The sequence below is a fragment of the Lepus europaeus genome, chromosome 3 (genome assembly GCF_033115175.1).
Source record: "Lepus europaeus isolate LE1 chromosome 3, mLepTim1.pri, whole genome shotgun sequence".
Taxonomy (NCBI): domain Eukaryota; kingdom Metazoa; phylum Chordata; class Mammalia; order Lagomorpha; family Leporidae; genus Lepus; species Lepus europaeus.
In genome coordinates this window covers 55,829,264-55,852,054 of record NC_084829.1, presented here as the reverse complement: position 1 = coordinate 55,852,054, position 22,791 = coordinate 55,829,264, and the positions used below count along the sequence as shown (strand labels likewise).

Sequence of the window (22,791 nt, the reverse complement as noted above, 5' to 3'; positions counted from 1 at the left end):
CACAGTTATGTTCTACTGTTAAATCAAGCCCAAAAGTAGCAATATAGAAGCAAAATGGGAAATAGCAGTTAAGGTGTATTACTGCGTAAGTTAATGATAGTACAAAAAAATTAATTCACAAACAAAACACGTTTAAGTGCACAGTGATATTTTTTCAGTCAATGTAGTTGTTTCACATTATTTTGGGTAGAAAATAAAGATACCAAGTTTAAAAAGTAAAATTCAACATATTCAAATGACAAAAATCCAAAGACATTTCTTGTGTTTATAAGACTCATCATTTACTCAAACATATTGAGGAATTTAGTCCATGCTAATGACTTAGCTAATGATTTGAAAATACATAAGAATGTACAAATAAACTGGATATGTTTATTAACGTTTCTTTTATGGCAAGGTAATAGAAATTTATAAACTTGGTCAGAAAAATCCCTGCTAACTATAATGTCAAATTATGATGCTGCCAGTTAATATTACATGCAGTCATATTCACCATCCAAGAAAATCACACAAAGTGTAATTTTCAAGAACACATTCTGCCTTCAAGGGAAATTTTAATTCTGTACTAGTATTACAAAATATATCACTGTGTGGTTTTACTTGAATATTTTCTCAAGAAAAAATAAATCTAATATCATGATGTTCTATTACTATACTTCACATTATTATACTCAATGACTCAATATCATTAAATTCATCTTAACTTTTTTTTATTAATGATGGATATGATATTCTGTTGACTGGCTATGAATACATGCTTTAAAGAAAATAGTTGTTAATGATCCATGACTCTTAATGAATGACGACTCCTCCAGGTATTTGGATCTGTGAAGGATCTCTTGTTTGATTTGACATTCTAGAAGTTCTATATAAAAGTAAAAGCAAAAGTTAACAATATGCCATTTTAAGTATTTTATAAATGTGCTGAGTGTGCTTGTATTTTTGGACGGAGTTTGTGCCTGGAGGGAAAAACATAACCAAGTTCCTGAATGTAAAGTCCTTATAATAAACTCATGTAAAGCTTTCCTAAAGTGCATATCATGGATTTAACTGTGATTTCCAAGTATTCATTTTCATAAACTCCTTCCTTTTCTCAAATATTTAAGTTTTTAATCATTTCTTTTCTAAGACTTATTGGAAGTTCAAAGCTTTTTAAATTTAGCACAATATGAAACAATTGGAAAAATCTTAATCTTTCCTGAAGATAAGTATTCCTATGGGTTAGTCCTGACCAGTAGGTCACTGAACTGTGCCTTAAATAAAAACTGCCCTTCTTTGATTATGGAGATAGTTTATCTCCAAATGTGGGGTAACAGAGGTCTCATTGTTAGGATAACTGTGTGTTGTTTTGTCTTTTCATAATGACTTTTGCTTTGTCATTTACCTAACATAGGCTCTGGAATTTTCAGACTATTCATCACCATCAATTTTAAATTGTGTGGAAAGCAATTTGTAACTAAAGGTGAACTACTTAAGAATATGAATAATTTGCTTTAAAATACATATCAGAGTAAATTCAAGATTTTTTTCTATGGAAACAATACTCCCACTGTCATTCAGATAATGGACACATTAATATGTAGGAAAGAAATGAGGTGAGGTTACAGCCGAAACACAGGGAATTATGGAGAGCCTACATCTAATTTACCTGTGGCACAATACTTATCTGTATAAACTCAGGGCCCCTTGTGGCAGACATGAACTCTATACATTGTGTGTGGCTAAGTAGTAAAGATTGAAAAGCATTAAAGTAAGAATTTTGCTAGGCCAGAAAACCATCTGTGTTTCTCTGAAACAATATGTTTGTCAGGGAATATCTAGGCAGGCACAGTAACTGAACAGTGCTTTCAAATATTTTAAACCAAATAAAGGAACGCTTAATAAATCCCAAATGCTACTCTCCGCCCCCCCCCTCACCCCCCGAAATGAACTCTAATTATTTGGCCTTCAAATTACATGTTGGAACACATGCAATAACTTCTTATACAAATGTAGCTTTTAAGGCCTTGGAGAAAAGCAGATTGTTTTTGTACTGGTTTTGGTAAACATCAAATTAAATGTTTAGAGGGGTTGTGTTTAGTGAATATATTTAATTTAGCTGCATTGCATTTAAAAATAAGTAAATCTGAATATCCTTAGAGCATACACTTTCCCCACATTTGACCTCCTAGTGTTACCATATTCCTCCCCATTTCAGTCTTTCATTTTACCTGTCTGTTGTCAAAAGCAATAAGTCTTGAATTTTTGAAGGAGTAACTAAGTGTACATCAAAACCTAGTTGACTGAGTCAATCTTTCTCCATAGCTGTCACGTATCATAAGAGAGCTACCCAACATTCTGTCCTATGAAAGGCCCAATCTTATTGTTAAATATAGTTTGTGGGAATATATGTGTTTGTGTGTATTTTTCTCCATTAATCTTCATAACACCCAAATTATACACAAATAGACACATATGTGTAATGAATAAGCAAGTAAATGCAATTGATGTTTAAAAATGATGTTAAATTTTTAGAATTAAAGGTAAGCAAGTGTACACATTTTTCCATGCAATTGTAAATGCAAAATAAGTCAAAACATTCAAACTTTAAAAATTTAGAAATATGAGGGCAGGTGTTTGGCACAGCAGTTAAGTCACCACTTGGGATGTCCACATCCCATATCAGAATGCCTGATTCAAGTCTTGGCCCCTCTGCTTCCAACCCAGCTTCCTACTAATTAGCAACTCAGGAGGCCTCAGGTAATGGCTCCAGTATTTGGGTCCATCTATGTGGGATGTTGGAATGGAGTTCTGGGTTCCTGTTTGGTGTAGGCATTTCAGCAGTGAAACAGCCAATGGAATATAGTTCTCTACCTGTCCTTCTATGACTCTTTGCTTTACATATAAAATGAAAATAAATTTTAACAAATTATAAAAGAATAAAAACTTAGAAATCTAGAGATTTGCGAATCAAAATTTCACATGCCTACTGGAGCATTACTGCAAAGAAGATTTCAAAAGAGTAAATCAATGTTAGGCAGTGGCAATGTTTTCCTTTGTGGATGCTATGAGGCCTCATTAAATGTCTTCATTGATTAGTGTATATTAATACTTATGAAATTCATTATCAAATTAGGATGAAGAGTATGTCTTTAGGTATGTATAAGTTTTATGAAGAACATTTTAGTTTGGTAATATGTCTCATCAATCTTGCAAATAATTTCAATAAAGAACATACATTTTGTAGGAGAACCAGGGGCAATGTTAATAAAAGTTTAATTGGAGGGAATATATAATCCAAAATATGCTTTAACATGCAACATAAAATGTCTTCTCTGATCACATTTCTCTGACATACAGAGACTGCAATGTATCCAATGACCTATCCCACATGAAAGCTGTCCTAGCATGTCTTAAAGAGGAGGGTTGATTCTCAGGCCCTTGGTAGACTCAGCCGTTGAGGAACCCATGTTACCATGGCAAGTGCCTCCCTTCCAGCCCTTCCTTTCTGTGGTATATCCAGTTACCTGAGCTTGAGCACAACCAGGAGAAGGGTCCCACAGGTGACCATCATGCACGTGACAGTGTAGATTACTTCTCCTATGAACACAATATTAAAAGATCACACTGTTTTTAAAAATGATAATTAATTGAAATGTTATAGAGAATTGATTTTTCACTGACCACTGAAGGGGGGTTGAAATCCTTTCAGAGTGATTTCCTTTGCATGTTTTCTTTTATACAATGCAATGCCTTTGACATTAGATAGGGTTGGAAAATCTGAAAGAAAATGATAAAAATGAGATGAAAGTATTTACACACGAATTTTTATCATACATGTTTTAATCTGCTTTATATTGTAAGGCAATAATTTATTTTGATAACACTATTTTAATAAATCTAATAGGTATGAGTGAAAATAGGAATACTTTTCTCAAATTTTAACAGCTTGTTTCTCTCATCTTTAATCAAATAATTTCCTCATATAAACTATTTTTGTAAAGCATAATTAATAAAAAAGATTACAGTTTTTAAGATAACTCATTGTATTTTATATATGTATACATATATATACATATACATATATATACATATATATACACATATATATATATATATATATATGAGGTAAGTAAAACATGGTAACTTTAGATTAACCACTGGGATACTGAAAAAGTTTTCTTCTTTATAAGAATGATTTTAAGGTGCTTTTAAGAATATTTCATTTCGAATCTTGATGTGAATGGAAGGGGAGAGGGAGGGGGAGATGGGAGGGTTGTGGGTGGGAGAGAAGTTATGGGGGAGAAAAAGCCATTGTAATCCATAAGCTGTACTTTGGAAATTTATATTCACTAAATGAAAGTTTAAAAAAAGTAAAAAAAAAAGTATTTCATTTCCCCATGAGCAACAGTAGTATGAGTTCCCAGTAAGAAGAGTCCATGTACCTCTGCACTCAGACACAGAATACCTAGCTTTGGTTATTTCCCCTATCCTGCCTCCCTCTGTTTCCATCTCCAGCTGGACCTCCACATTTTGCAATGACCTATTTTTATTTTCCAAAAGGGCTGCTCTTGGCCATTCAAGGCTCTAGTCTTTGTAGTTAACCTCATGAGAAATACAATACCACTAGCTTCTAGTAGCCTTTCAACTCTAGAAAACATGACCAGATCTTAAAAATAAATTGTTCCCTGTGGGGATATGAGCTTTGCTCTGGCTTTTCCACTTTAAAGACAAAAAGATGCAACCCATAAAATAAATTGATTTGTCTACTTTTGGTGATTTTTATTGTTAACTATGGGGTGAAATCATTCTTATTTTTGATGCAATTCAATACAAAGATCAATGTCAAGCATATCAATACCCCAATAACTGTTTTGATGATGATGATGATGATGATGATGATGATGATGATGATTCAGTCGGTTTCAAGGTATTAAAAAAAAGAAAATAAAAGAATCCACTTGAGAGAGGTATTGTTGTCCTCTGTATCATGCATTTTCAAACTTGAAAATCTGTCAAAATAAATGTGCAAATTGTGTAGAAATAAATGTATGAAAGCAGGCTATTACACCTGATGACAGGTAGTGACAATAGTCTCTGAACAGGAAAGAGATAAGAATATATATAACCAACGCTCCATTCAATCCTGTCTCCATCCAGGACTTCTGTATTGAAGTCAGCACCTTGGAAGCAAAGATTTAAACTCTAGGTTGGGAATAATCAGTGGAGAGATAGATAGGAGTTTCAGATGAGTAATATAACTTTCAATGTGAGTCAGGGGAAAGCAATATGAGAAGTAGAAAAATAACAAAGGATTACTCATTAGAAAACCATTCTCAGCAAATCTGAACTCTAGCACACATAACATTCTTTGTTCAAGATTTTTATTAGTTCCCAGCTTACATTAAATTATATACTGTAAGAGTAGTTATACAACCTCCTCTTCTTGGGAACCGGAAAGTCAACCTCTTTGGTATGTAAAAGTACTACAGTTGGAGATCGTGATTTTTGTTTTCATTTTTGTGGTTATAAAACAAGTTTTGTTATTTACCATAAAGTTGAAATGGAAACATTGAGCAACTTCAAATAATGTATTTTTATAGTAATGGTCCTCCTTTTTGAAATAATTAACTTTAATCAAATTGAACATTTAACTTCCTAAAAAGTGAAATAAATGCTTAATAAAACTGTATATTTAAATCAAATCAAAATATGAAAGGTAAGTAGTTTTAGCATCTTTAAAAGGCATCTCTGAAGTGTTAGATTCATGCCGTAAATATAAGTATATATAATATACATTGGCTGATTAATTATTTGAATGATGTTATGATTTTCTTGAATGAAATTCTATCCCTAAGTATATGTGTATGTGGTATACTTAGGTATCATGATTCATTTTTGTATGAGATATAAAGGATTACTTTGACAAATTAAGCTATCTATTAGATATGTAAGTGCTTAAAGCTATTCTCAAATATTTACCTTGCAACACTTAGAAAGAATTGTCTCATTCACTAAATTTTGCTCACATGGAACTCATTAACAAAGAATAATAGATCAATGACAGAAATGCTAACTAATGATCCCAGTGAAAATTTAAATGTGTCTAGCAATCACTCCACAATCTTAAATATTGCACCCTAGGAGGATACCAAATATCAGTTAGAGAGATTAATGTTACTGAGGACTTCTTGGCTACTGAAACCCATTGGAGATTCTCCCCCACTTTTTATAAACAGTGAGTTTTAATGTTTTATAACTGTGAAATTAAAGTCTGCAGAGTTGATAACTAACCTCAGTTCCACACCATCTGCTATATTTATAGATAAACACTGTCAGTCATTTGTTTCTCTTAACTTATACCCTAGAGAAATTAACACTTTTCTGAACTATGTTGTAAAATCTCTGTACATTTGACAGGAAATCAAGATTAATTTCAAACTTGAATTAGGAGTAAATTTAAATAGTGTTCTCTCTAAATGAGTTGCAGAGATATGATCATTTCTATTTTTTCTTCTAAAACCTTTGAGCAGCAGCTAAGAGCTTATGGGGACTGAAGCTGCTTTGTATAATTTATAGGAAATGGTAAATGCCTGGTGAAATGTGTGAAAGTTTGGTTATAAAACAATGATTTTAAAATAAATGTCAGAATATTTTAAGTAAAATAATTTGAAGTAGAAATTGAACAAATAACATACTGCAAATTTGCAAACACTCTTTCATTTAAATTTGAAACATAACTTAGAAAAGTCAGCTTGTAAAAAAACTACCTTTATTCAGAATAATTTTAATGGGGAAAAATATGTTCCCCAAATTGAATTGTAATTTAACTTGAAGCATTAGAAGATGGGAGACCTGGAACAAGCTCCTGGACCCTGGCTTCAGATTGGCTCAGCTCTGGCCATTGAGGGTAATTGGGGAGTGGACCAGTGGATGGAAGTCTCTCTCTCTCTCTCTCTCTCTCTCTCTCTCTCTCTCTCCCCTCTCTTTCCCTCTTTGTAAGTTTGCCTTTCAAATAAATGAATAAATGTTAAAAAAAATCCTGCTATGTATATTAAAAAAAAAAGAGTTACAAAGAAAAGTAAGGAAAAGAGTGCATTTTTGGAGGGTCTTCATAATCACTTGGAATGATGAAATGATCTGAAAACTTTTTTAAGTTATTGAATTTTGAAATGGAAAAAAGTATATGTAATTGTGGTGTCTTTCCCTGTGAGTAAATTTGCAAGTCTCAGAGAAGTACTGATATAAAAGTATTAAATATGCTGTTAGTTCTCTTTACACTGAAAGGTTCTTGAAACCAGACACCATGTCTAGCATAGAATATAAAATAAGGATATCACAATGCCATGTCCAAGCAAGTTTCTAATGCTCAACTATATTTCTTAGAATCTTTCACATTTGAAATAATACATTTATCACTGTGTAGTGTATGATTATAAAGTGTTTAGTTCTTTCCAATCTTTGACAATAGAGAAATGCTTTCACACAAATAATTTATTTTTCACCATTTCTTAAATTGGAAATCCAGTGTTGGAGGTAGAATGCATATGGTTACCCAATTAATAAAAGTTTGCTAGGGAATTATTTTGCCTGCAGATTAAATCTAGCCATCAGATTCATGTGCTGATGGGCAATGAGTAAGCATTTTGTTCCATTAACTCAGATATATCTAGGAAGAGTAAAGAATTCTGAGAATTTCTCTGGATCTCAGTTTTCAGACTTGCAAAAATGAGACTAGTGATATTTATGTTTCCAAGATTATTTTGAGGCTTCAAACTAATATTAGGCTAACAAAACTCTTAAGTAGCTCCATGAGTATGAATGCACAATTACAATGAGAATAGAAGGGAAAACAGGATAAAACAAGGGATTCCTTTCATGGTTCTTTTTTGCCTTCCTTTTCTCCATCCTTCCTTTCTCTTTCCCTCTTTCATATCTTTTTTCTACTAGTATTACATGATCATTTACTGTTGACAGACACTGGAGATAATTTGGCGATCAACAATTAATTTTTAAGTATTGTTAAGTGTAGGCTGAGAGTACACAACGTTGTTGTTGCCACTGTAAAGACCACTTCAAAGACAATGTCTCAGAAACCATCCTTATAATTCTAGCACCCTCCTTTATCAATAACATGTTGTCTAGCCATCTTGAGAGAATGCCACACTGCTCCATTGAAGCATGCATACAGCAACTATATTTTGGGAATATCTTTCTTTGGCCAAATGTCTCAAAAGACTTGTCTATGTAATTGCTTTCCTTTGCCATTCCATTCCACTCTATAGTCCTTCCAAACAGTATTTTGTTTCACTCTTTGACTGAAATTACTATTTCAAGGCCTTCAAAAAAACTATCAAACTAATCCGTTTTGTTGTTTCTTATTGGCTCCTCTTGCTACCCTCAGCTTCTAAATCCTGGACTATTATAAAGTTCCATCCAGCCTCTTTCCTTTAATAAGAAGAAATCTAATAATCTCATCGAGTAATCTCAAATTTCCATTAAATAAAAGTTTCATTTATTTGAGAGAGCAAGAGAGAGAGAGATCTTTCACCATCTGCTTGTTTACTCCTCAACTGTCCACAACAGCTGAGACTGAGCCATGCTGCAGCAAGAGATTTGGAATTCAGTTTTGGTCTCCCAAGTAGATGGCAGGGGCTCAAGTACTTGAACCAAAACCTGTGCTTTCTCTCAGGGTATATATTAGCAGAAACCTGGATTGTGAGTGGTATTGGGACTTAAACCCATGCACTTTCATGTGGGATGTAGGTGCCCCAAGCAGCATCTTAACTACTGTACCAAATTCTCACCTCCAATGGTTTTATTTTATTTTATTAATAAATATTTAATTATTTATTTGAAAGTCAGAGCTACACACAAAGAGGAGAGGCAGAAAGAGAAAGAGAGGTCTTCTATCTGCTAGTTCACTCCCCAGTTAGCTGCAGCAGCTGGAGCTTCGCTGATCTGAAGCCAGGAGTCAGGAGCTTCTTCTAGGTCTCCCATGCAGGTGCAGGGGCCCAAGGACTTGGGCCATCTTCTACTGCTTTCCCAGGCCATAACAGAGTTGGATTGGAAGTGGAGCAGCCAAGACTCAAACCGGTGCCCACATAGGATGCCGGCACTGCAGGCAGCGGCTTTACTTGCTACGCCACAATGCCAGTTCCAGCCTCCAATAGTTTTAAATTTACAGATTTATATCCAGCTGCCTGCTTAAAACCTTTGCTTACATTTTTCTTAGCCCTCTCAAATTTAAGAGGTCTCAAACTAAATTTAGATTTCTTCCCATTAAATTAATTTACCTGTTTCTCATCTTACTAAGTGATACATCTGGTCCATATCATTGAGATAATCTTGAAGTTATCCTTATTTTTCTTCTTTCTTTCAATCACGTGCCTCATTAGCCAATGAATCTCATTTATTTGCTTTAAGCAGATATCTTAATTCCATTCTCCTTCATTGCCATCTACATTTTCCTAGCGAAAGCCATCATCTACTCAATTGGGACTGCTTTGAGAGGCATTCCCAGTAGTCTCAATTGATGTTCTTATTTCCACTACTGCCTATCTCCTGTCTACAGCAACCAGTGAAACCTACAAAAACCCAAACCAATCCATGCATCATCTTTTAAATAGCTTAATAGTGTTCCATTGTGTATATGAACCTCTATTCATCAATAAGATAGTGGATAATCGGGTTGTTTCCAACTTTTGGCTATTGTGAATGGTGCTGTAATAAAATGGGAATACAGAGGTCTCTTCCACAAATTAGTTCATATTTTAGGATATACTTCTAACAGTATGACTGCTGGATCATATAGTATTTTCTTTTCTCTCTTCTTAAATATTTGTTAACAGAATGGTAGATTAATGGAGAAAAAAATGAAAGGTGTTCAAGGAAAGACGAGAAAAGAATGGATTTAGAGAAATGTGGGGAGAGACTTGAGAAGTATCTCTACTTTGGGAATGATTACCTTCTCTGTTTCAAAACATTGGGAAATTGGATATGCACTTGAAGCAGTCTTTCTGTGTTTATCATGCACCAATGTTGATCCCAACTTCACTTTATTTTCAAAAGAAAGTATGAATTCAGTACTGCTATCTCTAGAATTTTAATTACATGACAATCAATTAAGGGTCCAATTTTTTATTCATACACACCTCCAGTTTGTATTATAGTGGAAAATATGAGCCCCGTTGTAAATATTTTTTTCAGTTTGTGACTTTATATAATCTGCAAAGCCATGAACATGAAAAATAAAAATTAGCTACCGGTTAACATAGATGATAGGTGCTAGTGGGAAGTATTATTTCATAATGGAAAAAACACAGAGTTTGACTTCAAACCATGGATTCAAGACCCTACTCTAAAATGTGCTCAGTGTTTGTCCTGGACTAATTTTTTTTGTTTTTCCTTTTCTTTGCCCTAGTTCCTTATTCGATTAATTAATCTTCTAATACTTATTAATTATTGTGAAGATCAAGTGAGACAAGGGATATAAATAATCTTGCCAAGAGGGCACACACAATAGAAGCTATGATTTGTTTAAGCAGAAAAATTATATTTGATAGGTATTACATATTCATTTTTGCTATGGAGCATACAAAATTAAAGGTTCCTGGGTTGTATCACTGTAGGTTTTGATTTAATGGGACAAGGAAGAAGAGGAGATCATTTCTTAAGCATTATTAATTTCAGAAAGATCACTGGGCACTTTAAATATACAATCAGGTTGGAGAATCACCAATAGAGGGTGGAAAACACATTTTATTGGAAGTGAAATAGAAATCGGATTGGAAACCACAATTTGGTAGTCTACCTCAGTAAAAATTTTAATAAGCCAGGGGATGTGGACAAGGAGAAGGAGTGGTTGAGGAATTATGTTTAATAAAAACCTTATAAAAAGCACAATTAATGAGGAATAATCAGATATAGGGATGGTAACAGCTGTGTTCATTTTACCAATTGAAAAAAAAAAAAAGAAGACTTGGTTCAGTAAGAGTCATTACTATTTCAAAAGTGCCTTTTCAACTTGCTACCTCACAGGATTAAAAGAACAAAAACAATTAAAAGCAACAGTATTTCCATTGTAGGATAGGGGTGCTGGAATGGTACTCTGGGCCAAAGAACAGTGAGAGTAATTGACTGGGTCAAAGCAGCCGTGTAGAAGTGTTGGAAGTAGCTATTAAGGTTGTAGACATATGCTTAGTGTACATTTTCTATGTAATAACTACCATATGTACTTTAAACAAAATACCATTGTAAGTTTTAGACTGTTATACTAGGAAGAGTGAGTGAATAGAGATGCAGGTAGTGGATAGTGGCTGGCTTAGCCACCTGAAACAGCAGCAGCAGCAGCTCCCTACGTGGACTCTAGTGAAACAGCACAGTGTGTCACTAAAATGCCACCCTTGATAAAAAAAAGCCTTGCAAACTGATTTATGTGGCTTCCTTTCTTTAAGATTGCCTTGACACCCAACTAAAGTAGGCATCCAATCAGGAACTAGGGGGCTCTGACCTCTTTTTCCAACTGAGTTGTTTTGGAAATTTAGTGTCTGGCTGCCTGAATCAGGTGTGAATGCAACAGTAGATCAGTCCCACAATTACAACAAACTCTAGTACAGTGGTGGTTGGGAAAGTTTAGTCTCTAGCCTCAGAGGCACTCCCCTCGCCCAAAAAAATCACTGCACCTTTGGTAAGAAGCAGTGGAAACAGTGGAAAGGAAAGGGAAAGGGGGACTGGTCTCTGTCATGGAGATGCACTCTCAAAGTATTGCTAAGCACTTATATGTGCCAAGAAGCAGCTTTTATCCATTCTACATTATTTTATCTAATTTGATGTGTTTACTGTGATTTATTCCACATGCCTTAAATATGTGTGTGTTTTCCAAAGAATAATGGGTGAAAAGATTAGAAATTATCTTGTACTCATTTTATAGGTTACTAGATATCAATATGAGGTTGGAGCATTCTCGTAGCTCAGACTGAGAGGATATTCACTGATGTCTACAGTGTTGTAAAAGATTTTTGTAAATCTATGAAGGAACTCTAGCAGATGATTTGCAAAACTTTGATACTAATGGAAGGCAAACTATTGCCATCATTAATAGACCCTTAACAAATCTCTACTCATTGCTCGCCTCTCTCATCTAAGGGACTTTATTTAATTACCAAACATCCTTTTTGAAAGGAGTGCCTCTTTAAGATGATATTCTAGCATGTAGGTGCCAGGGTAGTGACTTTTAAGTGCCCGCATATGGTGTTTTATGGGAATACATCTGATGCTATTATATTGTTGTCACAAGACTACTTGGCTCTTTAAGCCAGGAATACACATGCTCATAATAAATGATTTTTATGACTTCACATATACAATCATGATGCACAAAAAGTATAAAGGAAAGACTGCTTATTTTATGCAGCTTTGGCACTAACTCCATTCCCAATTATAGGCAACAAGGGGATTGTATGCAGCCAATGAAAGCATAAGGGTGGAAAATGGAAAAGATAACACAGTGCTTTCACATATTGAAAGCTGTTATTGTTCAAATTGTAACAATATTGTTTTGTTGTTTTATTTCTTCCATGATCTTAAGTGTGCCTTTCTTCTCTAGTGATGCCAAAATGTGAGTTGTCTCACTCATCAATGGCAACTCTTTAATCTTTCTTTTTTTGGCTCACAGAAAACAACAAAGGTAGTCATGGATGATTCATACAACATTTCATGCTCAGTGGCAGACAGTTTCCCCTCCCTTAACAACACCTAAGCCTTTAAGAGTAGAGTTGGGAGAAAGTAAAGGTAAGAGACAGCTGTTCTTCTGTTGTTTCTGTAGACGGTTTGTACACTTCAGTATTTCAAGATTACAGCCGTGTGAAGCATTTTCTGCAAAATAAGAAGCTAAGCCAAATTTGCTGGGTTTCAGGTCTACAGACAAAATTTGAACCAGCTGTATTTTATTGGGAACTTTTGTGTGTAAGTAAACCTAGTGCTGAAACTAAAGCCAGCAGTTGTCTCCATTGAAATGGGCTCCCTTTTTAGTATCTGTTCCCTCCAGTCTCTTCTCTTGAGGGATTTTGGATTTTGAAAGGTCCTAAGATAAAAGCTTGTGGGATGATTTCTTTGTGTATCTGGTTGGAATCTTAAACAACAAAGATGGGAGGTATAACCAGATATGATGCCTCTCTTGGTTAAATCTTCAGAGAAAGGGGGCTGCTGGATCTCTCTCTCTGTAATCTGACTTTAAACTATCCAGATTCAAACAGATTCCTGACAACACATTTACTAACAAAAACAAAGGCTGGCAGACACACTCACATTCACTTAACCTCACACACAAATACAATAGAGCTTGGTTAAAGTGGCAAATAGTAGACTATGTATTGGACTTGTACAAGACAAAAGCTTCACACTGTATTTTGAGTGTGCCTTGGGTGGAAATTATTTTTTTTCTTTGTAAAATGATATTTAATTTTACATATTTAATATAAGAAATAGAAGGAAAGAAACATGCCTTGTTATGATTGTTTAGTAACATATTATTTATAAAGCTATTTAGAATTTGGGAAAGAAAGCAATAAAAGGTAATCGGACATTAGAGAAAACCTTTCACTCTCAATCTCAATTTAGATCTCTGAAGGAATTGACTATTTTTTTTTCAGGTAAAAGAAATAAATGAAAGATGAATTCTAAAAACCTTAACAAGGAAAAGCTCTTGGCAGACTCCTGGCCCTCTTGGTGATAAAAGTGTCATTTCTAAGGTGGCCCTATATAGAGGCAATATGAGGTCTCCTGAAATGTGCTTTCTTCAAACACAGGCTCAGTCACCTAATCTGAGAAAATTAGGGCATATCTAACAGGAGAGATCTCTGATACAGAAACTGTTACCAACATTGGAAATACAAGAGACCTGAGGTCTAGAGGAGCATAACTGACTTCCCCTACCGCACCTGGCAAACTTATGAATCAAACTTGTTTCCTAGGCTTCTGTTCTTTCTATTATAACAAATTGCCTCCCATCAAACACACTGTCAAAAGAGTCCCTTTTTTATCTGTATAAGTTCCCTGGGAGATGGAACATTGATAATCAATTCACAATTATACATCCCACTTCATTAGATAAGGGGAATTTATCACAGTGGTTAAAACCACAGCTTCTGGCCAGCGCCATGGCTTAACAGGTTAATCCTCCGCCTTGCGGCGCCGGCACACCGGGTTCTAGTCCCGGTTGGGGCGCCGGATTCTATCCTGGTTGCCCCTCTTCCAGGCCAGCTCTCTGCTATGGCCCAGGAAGGCAGTGGAGGATGGCCCAAGTGCTTGGGCCCTGCACCCGCATGGGAGACCAGGAGAAGCACCTGGCTCCTGGCTTCAGATCAGCGAGATGCGCTGGCCGCGGCGGCCATTGGAGGGTGAACCAATGGCAAAAAGGAAGACCTTTCTCTCTGTCTCTCTCTCTCTCACTGTCCACTCTGCCTGTCCAAAAAAAAAAAAAAAAAAAAAAAACGAAAAAACAAAAAAACAAACACAGCTTCTGTTGCCAAAATGCTTTGTTTGAATTCTGGCTCTATTGCTTTCTCTGTGGTTTGGACACATTACTAACTTCTAAGTGTCCCAGTTTCCTCTTGGATAAAAGAGCATCTACTTCATATATTGCTTCTGAAAAATTAAATGGATGTATAAGCACTCAATTAAGTCTCAGGATCTTAAATAAAAGTCAAGTCAGCTAACATTCATAGCCAAGATGTAGCTTTTAGAGAACAGGCAATTTTGTAGATGTTTCCTAAAACACTATCTTAAGGATATTATACCTTACGTAATTTCAGTTTTCTTCATGTCATCCTTTTATAATATTGAGTTGGAGGATGAAATTTTATTCTTGTAGTTGATCGAAAGGTAGTATTATTTTTAAAATTTTCTTGAGATTTGATAACATTAATATTAATGCAATGTATTTGGATTTGGCTGAAAAGCCCATGAGAGCATTTCAGGCATGGAAAGCCAAGACACTGTGGAAAAAAATTATCTACACAAATTATCTCTGTAAGATCCCAGTGGAAAGAATGGGCCATCAGAGAAGGATGTGCTTTTCTCTGAAGGGAGGAGAGAACTTCCACTTTGCTTACAGCCTTGTCTAAATACTGACAGAGTTTGTGGACTCAAAAGGCTTCCATAGCCTTGGCAGCTCCTGACAAAAGCCTCAGGTGATCATTGACATCATAAATAAGAGTGTCAGTTGTAAAACCAACAACAGGAGTCGCTGAGCACTTGCTCCCCATGTAGGACCTCTGTCCTTAATGAGTTATACTATGAGAATTAATGGTAAAACTTGTCTTCAAACAGTAATTTATACTTTGTGTGTCTGTGTGGATGCAAACTGTTGAAATCTTTACTTCGTATAGCGTTGATCTTCTGTATATAAAGGTAATTAAAAATGAATCTTAATGAAGAATGGGAGAGGAGAAGGAGTAGGAGGTGGGACAATTTGGGGGTGGGAGGGTGGGTATGGGGGGGAAGAATTGCTATATTCCAAAAGCTGTACCTATGAAATTTATATTTATTAAATAAAAGCTTTCTAAAATAATATTAATGCAATGTTCCAAAGATGTGTTCCTGGTTATCAGTCATTGACTCTGCAATTTCTTTGAGGCAGATAATAGTGTGCTTGAGAAGCACCAACACCTGACAGTCATCATTTTCCACCAGAAGTGATGTCTAAGATGAAGCAAAATGCACAGGTGAACCTCACCTACAGGGTTCACCTCCTGTTCTAGAGATACAAGTTTCATATTAGAAGGGCAAACAAGTACCTAGATGCAGATAATCTTTTTATTCTCCTGTCATTTGGTTGCTGTTCACCTCCAAGCCTAACCTACTCAGCATGAATCATACATTTGGCACCACTTTCTGAAAATGATGTGTTGTATGCTGAAAACCAAGTGATGACACCATTCTGATGCTTTCTAACTTTTGACTTTTATCCATCAGATCACTGGTTATCAACATGGACAGTGAAATTCAATGAGAGTTACTCTGGTGATTCAAGTCTAGTTTTTCATGTTTATAACATTACAATCTTGGTACTAGTGCATCTGGGAATTAGTAATAATTTATTTATACTTCATAAAAAACAGTCATCACCTGACTATTCTTTAATGAAAACCAGTGCCTATCTCCCAGTTGAGTCTAGGGATGTTTTTATTGTGTGGAGATAAATGAGAAGTGGTCAGTAAGAGACTTGGTAAGCAAATTTAAAAACAGTTAATCACAATATGAGGGATGACATTGCAAAGCAACTTGTATTAAAGCGCCTCCTATGGAAATACAGTAATGTATACTTATGTTAATGTTTCCAGTAGGAGAACATTACCAAACTCCAGCTGATTTTCAGAAAAGAATCAATGTGCACTGTAAGTCATTCAATCTTAAATTATGGCATCTGGACAAGGAGGAGCAGCATCACTTAGGAACTTGTTAGAAGTGTACCTACCTAAGTTCCATCTCAGATCTGTTGAGTTAGAGGTCTTTGTGGTAGAAATCCAATAATATGCGTTAACAAGTCCTTCATGTGATTCAAGCATGGAATCCCTTCACTAAGTCACTATCTGAACAAGAGTTTTAGGATATTATTAGGACATCTTCTTGAATTCTTTGATAACAAAAAGACACCCAATGTCCATGACAACACAAATTACTAGATTGTCACAATTAATCAGCTCGGTTAGGTAGGTCTATTTCTCCTTAGCAGATGGGTCTCATGTGTGTGTGTGTATGTGTGTGTGTGCAAACACTAACATATATAATGTGAGATACATTTTAATTTTTTTCTTAAAAGTCCCTTCAGAGATAGATCTTATAGGTCATTACCACTCAAAATGTGATCCCTGGACAAATGACATCAATCTCACCCAGGATCTTGTAATAAATGTCAATCTAAAGCCCTAACCAAAGCCTATGGTATTGAAATCTCTATTTTAATTGGAAATCATGTGATTTTTGTGTGCAATAAAATTAGTCACCATCACTATGGCTGGTCATCTGCCTAAAATGATTCAGTGATAATATCCTATATAAAATGTGATTTGGCTTGAGAAAATATGATGCCTTAGATCTTCCAGAAGTAATTATGTCCTACAGAATCCATGTGACACCATAACAATATATGCAAAAACTATTCATTTGTGTGATTTCTAAATTCCTCAAAGTCTAGAGTATTAATGTTTACAGTAACTTTATTCCAAATATTTCTTCACATGGATTAACTGATCAAATCTCTGTACCAATATTCTCAGATAGAAGTGACTATTGTAGGGGCTGGAGTTGTGGCATAATGGGATAAGCTTCTGCCTGCAGCACCAACATCTCATATGAGTATATGAGTGTCACTTTGTGTCCTTGATGCTCCTGTTCTGATCCAGGTCTCTGCAAAGGCCTGGAAAAGCAGTAAAAGATTCCCAAGTGCTTGGACCCCAGCACCCACGTGGGGAACCCACAAGAAGCTCCTGGCTCCTGACCTTGCCCCCGGCACAGCTCTGGCTTTTGTGGCCATTTGGAGAGTGAGCCAGTGGACGAAAGACCTTTCTCTCTGTCTCTCCCTCTCTTTGCAACTTTATCTCTCCAATAAATAAATAATATTTATTTTAAAAAAAGAAATGACTTGTGTATTCCATTTCACAGAGTGGAAATTGAGGCAGAGAGCAACTTGTTTACAGTTACTTATCTTGTAAAGGATGGAGAAATTGTTTGAATCCCAACATATTGGTACCATACTATCTCTCTAAGGCTGCGTTCTTTGATAAGGTTTATTATCTCCTCCAAACATAGCATTTGACTACAAGGGCAATTCAAAAAGTTCATGGAAAAGGGGAATTAAAATTTTAAAATCCATGAGAATTTTTTTTGTGTGTAATGCTCATTTCCTTGAACTTTTTGAAGATTCTTTATATTAGAGATGTTGCTGCTCATGGATTTTAAATCAAAATTTGAGAGTTGGGCTGAGGATGAAGGGGAGTAGAAGGGGTCTGTTTATATTTTAGATTTGAAAGCTAATAAATGTTAAATACTCTGACTTATCCCTGAGGAACAAACCAAAGAAGTATCCAGAATTCTAAGTCTATAAATTAAAAGCCATAAAACCCAAAAGTACAGAATTTACCATGGATCTGAATTTTTACATTTGGTGGTAACTAAACTCATTTTGAAGAAATGGTTTATTTGTTTTTATTATTCCTTTTATTGCTAACCTAAAACACACATGCCTGTTCTCTAAAGTATTCAAAAGAGTTTGCAAATAATGAAAAACAAGATCCTAAAGGAATAATCACTGATTCCTAAAAGGAAAAACATACATTTATAAGTGAGTGTCTATGAATCTGATGGACTACAAATTCACCACGGAGCCACTTTAATCCAGAAAATACGAAATACTGGACTGTTTAGAGACTGTGTTATAAATATGAATACAGAATAGAGAGATTCTGTTGAATGTTCTTTGGAAAATCAAGAGGCTTTTTTAGCACCTGGACTGAATTTGAAGAAAACTAGACTTGAATTAGAGTTTTGTGTAGAAACCAAGAAAAAGTCAGTGGTTTTGGCTAGATGAAGTGATTTATTTAAAGCCAAAAGTTAACATAAAGCTCCTGGAACACTAACATATGAATTGGCTATAAGAGAAGGTGGTGTGTGTGTGGCAGGGGGTGGGAGTGCACACACACGGACATGATAGAAAGCAAGAAAGTGGGACAGAGACTTTTGCAATGGAACAGTTTTTCAAAATTCACTTAGCTCATTGTTGTATTTATAATGTATAATCCCCCATCCTCAGATAGTGATCACATGACAAAAAAATTAAAACAATAATTTACAAAAGTGAATTTGAGCTTCTATTAATCCATTTTATAGTAATCCAGTTATTTTGCTAAAAGTAAATGTAAAATTTGATTTAGTTTAGAAAAAAATACACAAAACTATGTGTTATGCACCTTCATAATTATGTGTGTATGTATTTAAAGGACAATTTTTTAATAAAAGCACTCAGTAATGGAATGTTATTTTTAGATCCAGACCTTCACTGGGAATAGACAGATGAAATGCTGTAAGGCAAGATGAAATGCAGCCAAATATATCTTTTATCCACAGAATGCAGACAACTGAAATGGATAAAACAGTCTTACTAGCATCTTGATATCTAAGATGAGGCATCAATAGACAGATGAGTGAAAAGTAGTACAATAAAAAAGAAATTAAATGGCAAAGCAGGTATCTATTAGGAGGGTCAATTCCTTAAACTTCTGAAAAAATACTTTTTTCTAGGAGTTTTATATTAAATTTCACAAAAGCCTGCAGGATCTACAAATATGTTGGGAACAATCTTCTGTCTTCCTTGTTTTAACAGATAAAGCTAACCATATTATAGATCATTAAGGAGATACACATGTTTAAGAGCAAAACTAGATTAAAATCAATTGTTTATTTACAGTGTTGACACTGTCAACTGAAAAATAGTTTTACAGTACCCAGACTTTATGAAAGTAGATTTGTAATAAGGGAAAGTGTTGGGAAATACAAAGGGCTTAAAATATTTATACTAAAGTGAGCAGTATCAACTTGATATTGTTAATTCCCCATTCTTTCACTCAAATATTTGAATTGAAAATGCTAGCTTTAGTGGAAACATAAAGGACTGAAAGTTTTAGTAAGGTATATAATTAGTGTGGTCTAACATGGAAAATAATGATATCCAAGGACAGTACTGCCATAGAGACAGGGTACACATTAAATAAGTAATTAAGTTATTCATTCATTTTTCATTGAGTTGGACTTTCTATTGTGTAGGACTCTAGAGCAAAAGACGCCACCTTGGAACCTGCGTTGCATTAGTCTTACTTATCTTGCCTTTCTGAGGACAGGCACTTCTCATGCCCTGGGAGATGTGTATGAAAAGAGGCTTCAGGACCTATGGTTGGTGATGGGGTTTATCCAGCATGTGATTTAGAGCAGTGGTTTCAAACTTGGTTGAAAATCAGAACCACCTGGGTGATTTTTGAAATATAGATTTTTGAGCTTACTAATCTAAAACTGCTTGGGTTGATGGCTAAATATCTGTATTTTAAACAAGCTTTCTGGATATTTGTGTGGATTAATCAGATTTGAGAGCCAAAAATATAATGCTGGGGACAGCAGTATGGCCTGCTAAACCACCATTTGGGATGCCAGCATCAAATATTGGAGTATCACTTCAAGTCTTGGCTTCTCTACTTCCAGTCCACCTCCTGCTGAGGCACCTGAGGAGATAGCAGATTATGGCCCATATTCTTGGGCCCCTATCACCTATGTGGAAGACATGCATGGAGTTCCAGGATCCTAGATTTGGCCTGGACCAGTCCTGGCTGTTGCAAGTATTTGTGGAGTGATCCAGAGGATGGAAGATTCTCTCTCCTCTCTTCCTGTTCTGCCACCCCTGTGTGTGTGTGTGTGTGTGTGTCTCCTTCTCTGTCACACTACCTTTTGAATCAATCAATAAATCAGTCAAAATTTTTAAAGGAACAAAATGTTCATTAATATCTGGTATTGTTTGTCATAATGCAATTCTTCATTAATAATAAAAAAATGTTCTCTATAGATTTGGACAACTAGATGGTTTCAGGTAAAGCTTAATATAGAAACTCCTTGAAATATGTAGCATATTCTTTGTACAAATAGTCCAGTGCTAAATTCAAGCAAAGCAGTAGTTTAAAGGCAGTGTGCTTGAAAAATATACAATATTTTCAATGTAACAGGCACTTTCATATTTAATCTTGTCCAAAGTTTCTGGATGGTAAATGAAATCTTTAGCAAGCTGTAATGGGAAAGTGATAACAGGACTCAAGTTCTTGAGCAAGGCCATGCCAACTCTGCAGTGGGGGAATACTTGTCATTTGAAATATTTCTTCTACTGGATATTATCAGATTGTTGTCATTAGTTCCCAGAAAAGTGGGCACAGTACATTACAGTTGGTGATAAATTGCTTAGTCATAGGTATGGTTAGAGCAGATATATTGTAGACAAGGAACTGAGGGTAAGAGACATGTGAAGGGGCCCCCATAAATCAGATTTTTATATCTTAGGTTGATTTCCAACTCCTTCACACCATCTTAGGTTAATGCTCAGCAAAGAGTATCCACCATACAAACTGCTCTCCATTATAAGTAAACTAGTGATCTATACAGTGGAGGTTAGTGAGGCCCTATCTTTAAGCCATTCCATGCTCACACAATGAGCATTAAAAGAGTAGCTACAATAGCAAGGATGGCATCTATGCATGGGCCTAACAGAATGAATTTCCTCTCCCTAAGGCTCAATGATCAAGGTTCTACCAATGCTGAATGGCAAAACTCATAGTAGCAATAAAGACTTATACAGATTTCTGAGGAATCTCCATACTGTCTTCCATAGTGGTTGCACCAGTTTACATTCCCATCAGCAGTGTGATCTATCATATGACCAGCTGTTCCTCTCCTGAGAACTTACCTAAAGGCAATTAAGTCAGCATATGAAAGAGTTATCTACATCCCCACGTTTATTGAAGCTGATTGTACAATACCTAAGAATGGAATCAACCCAAATGTCCTTTAAATTATGACTGGATAAAAAAAAATGTGAATGATACTACCCAGCCATAAAAAAGGATGAAATCTAATCCTCCGCCTTGCAGCGCCGGCACACCGGGTTCTAGTCCCGGTCGGGGCACCGATCCTGTCCCGGTTGCCCCTCTTCCAGGCCAGCTCTCTGCTGTGGCCAGGGAGTGCAGTGGAGGATGGCCCAAGTGTTTGGGCTCTGCACCCCAGGGGAGACCAGGATAAGCACCTGGCTCCTGCCATCGGAACAGCGCGGTGCGCCGGCCGCAGCGCGCTACCGCGGCGGCCATTGGAGGGTGAACCAACGGCAAAAGGAAGACCTTTCTCTCTGTCTCTCTCTCACTGTCCACTCTGCCTGTCAAAAAAAAAAAAAAAAAAAAAAAAAGGATGAAATCCTGTCTTTTCAACAAAACAGACGCAATTTAGAGATGATTATCCTTAGTGAAACAAGTCCATTCAAAAAAGGCAAAAATGACAAGTTTTCTCTGGTTTGTGATAATACGCAGAGTACAAAAAATGTAATGTGTATAAGCAAAATTGACGTTTTGAGATTTGAATATTGTTTATAGCCCTTGTCTATTCCCTAGAGGAACAATACTTTTTATACTTACTACTTGTTTAATTTACTTAGTGGAGCATGAAGCTTGAGATTATAAAGTAAATTGAAAGTATTGTAAGAACTAAAAGAAAAATAAGAAAGATAGGAGGACAGAGGGTGAGAGCAACGAAGGGAGGGAGGGTAAGGTTAAAGTATCATTATGCTATTAAAACTGTTTATGTGTAATATATGAGATTTGTTCCCTTTCTATTAAAATATATATATGCAAAATAATCTCTCCAGAGCCCTTATTTTGGCAGTTTGGGAGCTTACTGATAACACCATAACCCATTCTGTTGAAGGAAACAATTATGACACCAAACTGGAATTTATGGCAAATCAAGATATGAAATTGTCTTCTTTCTTATCATCAAATACTTCCCACAATGCTTGGTTAGTCATAACATTGTGCTTTATCTTAGGGTTTGCATCATAGAGCTCATTCTTTCCTCTCCAGTGTTTTCCTGCCACTGCAGCATGACATAGACATGAGGTTCCACACAACTTCATGGATACACTTGGTACAAGTTGTAGACTCATGGGGCCTCCAGGTAAGTGATGGACAGGATTGAAAGAGCAAATGTGCTGTCCTTTCTTTTCCCATGAAAAAA

General features: G+C 35.7%; 1 protein-coding gene across 1 annotated transcript in view; it reads right to left on the bottom strand.

Annotated features, from left to right (window-relative positions):
- Positions 1–792: 792 nt before the first annotated feature.
- Positions 793–22,791, bottom strand: part of GFRAL (GDNF family receptor alpha like) — a 52,448-nt gene continuing 30,449 nt past the window's right edge. The window contains exons 6-8 of the mRNA XM_062187217.1: positions 3,664–3,759; positions 3,507–3,579; positions 793–865 (exon numbers count right to left, since the gene is read on the bottom strand). Coding sequence (XP_062043201.1) covers positions 793–865; positions 3,507–3,579; positions 3,664–3,759 — 242 coding nt within the window. The remainder of the gene's footprint in view (positions 866–3,506; positions 3,580–3,663; positions 3,760–22,791) is intronic.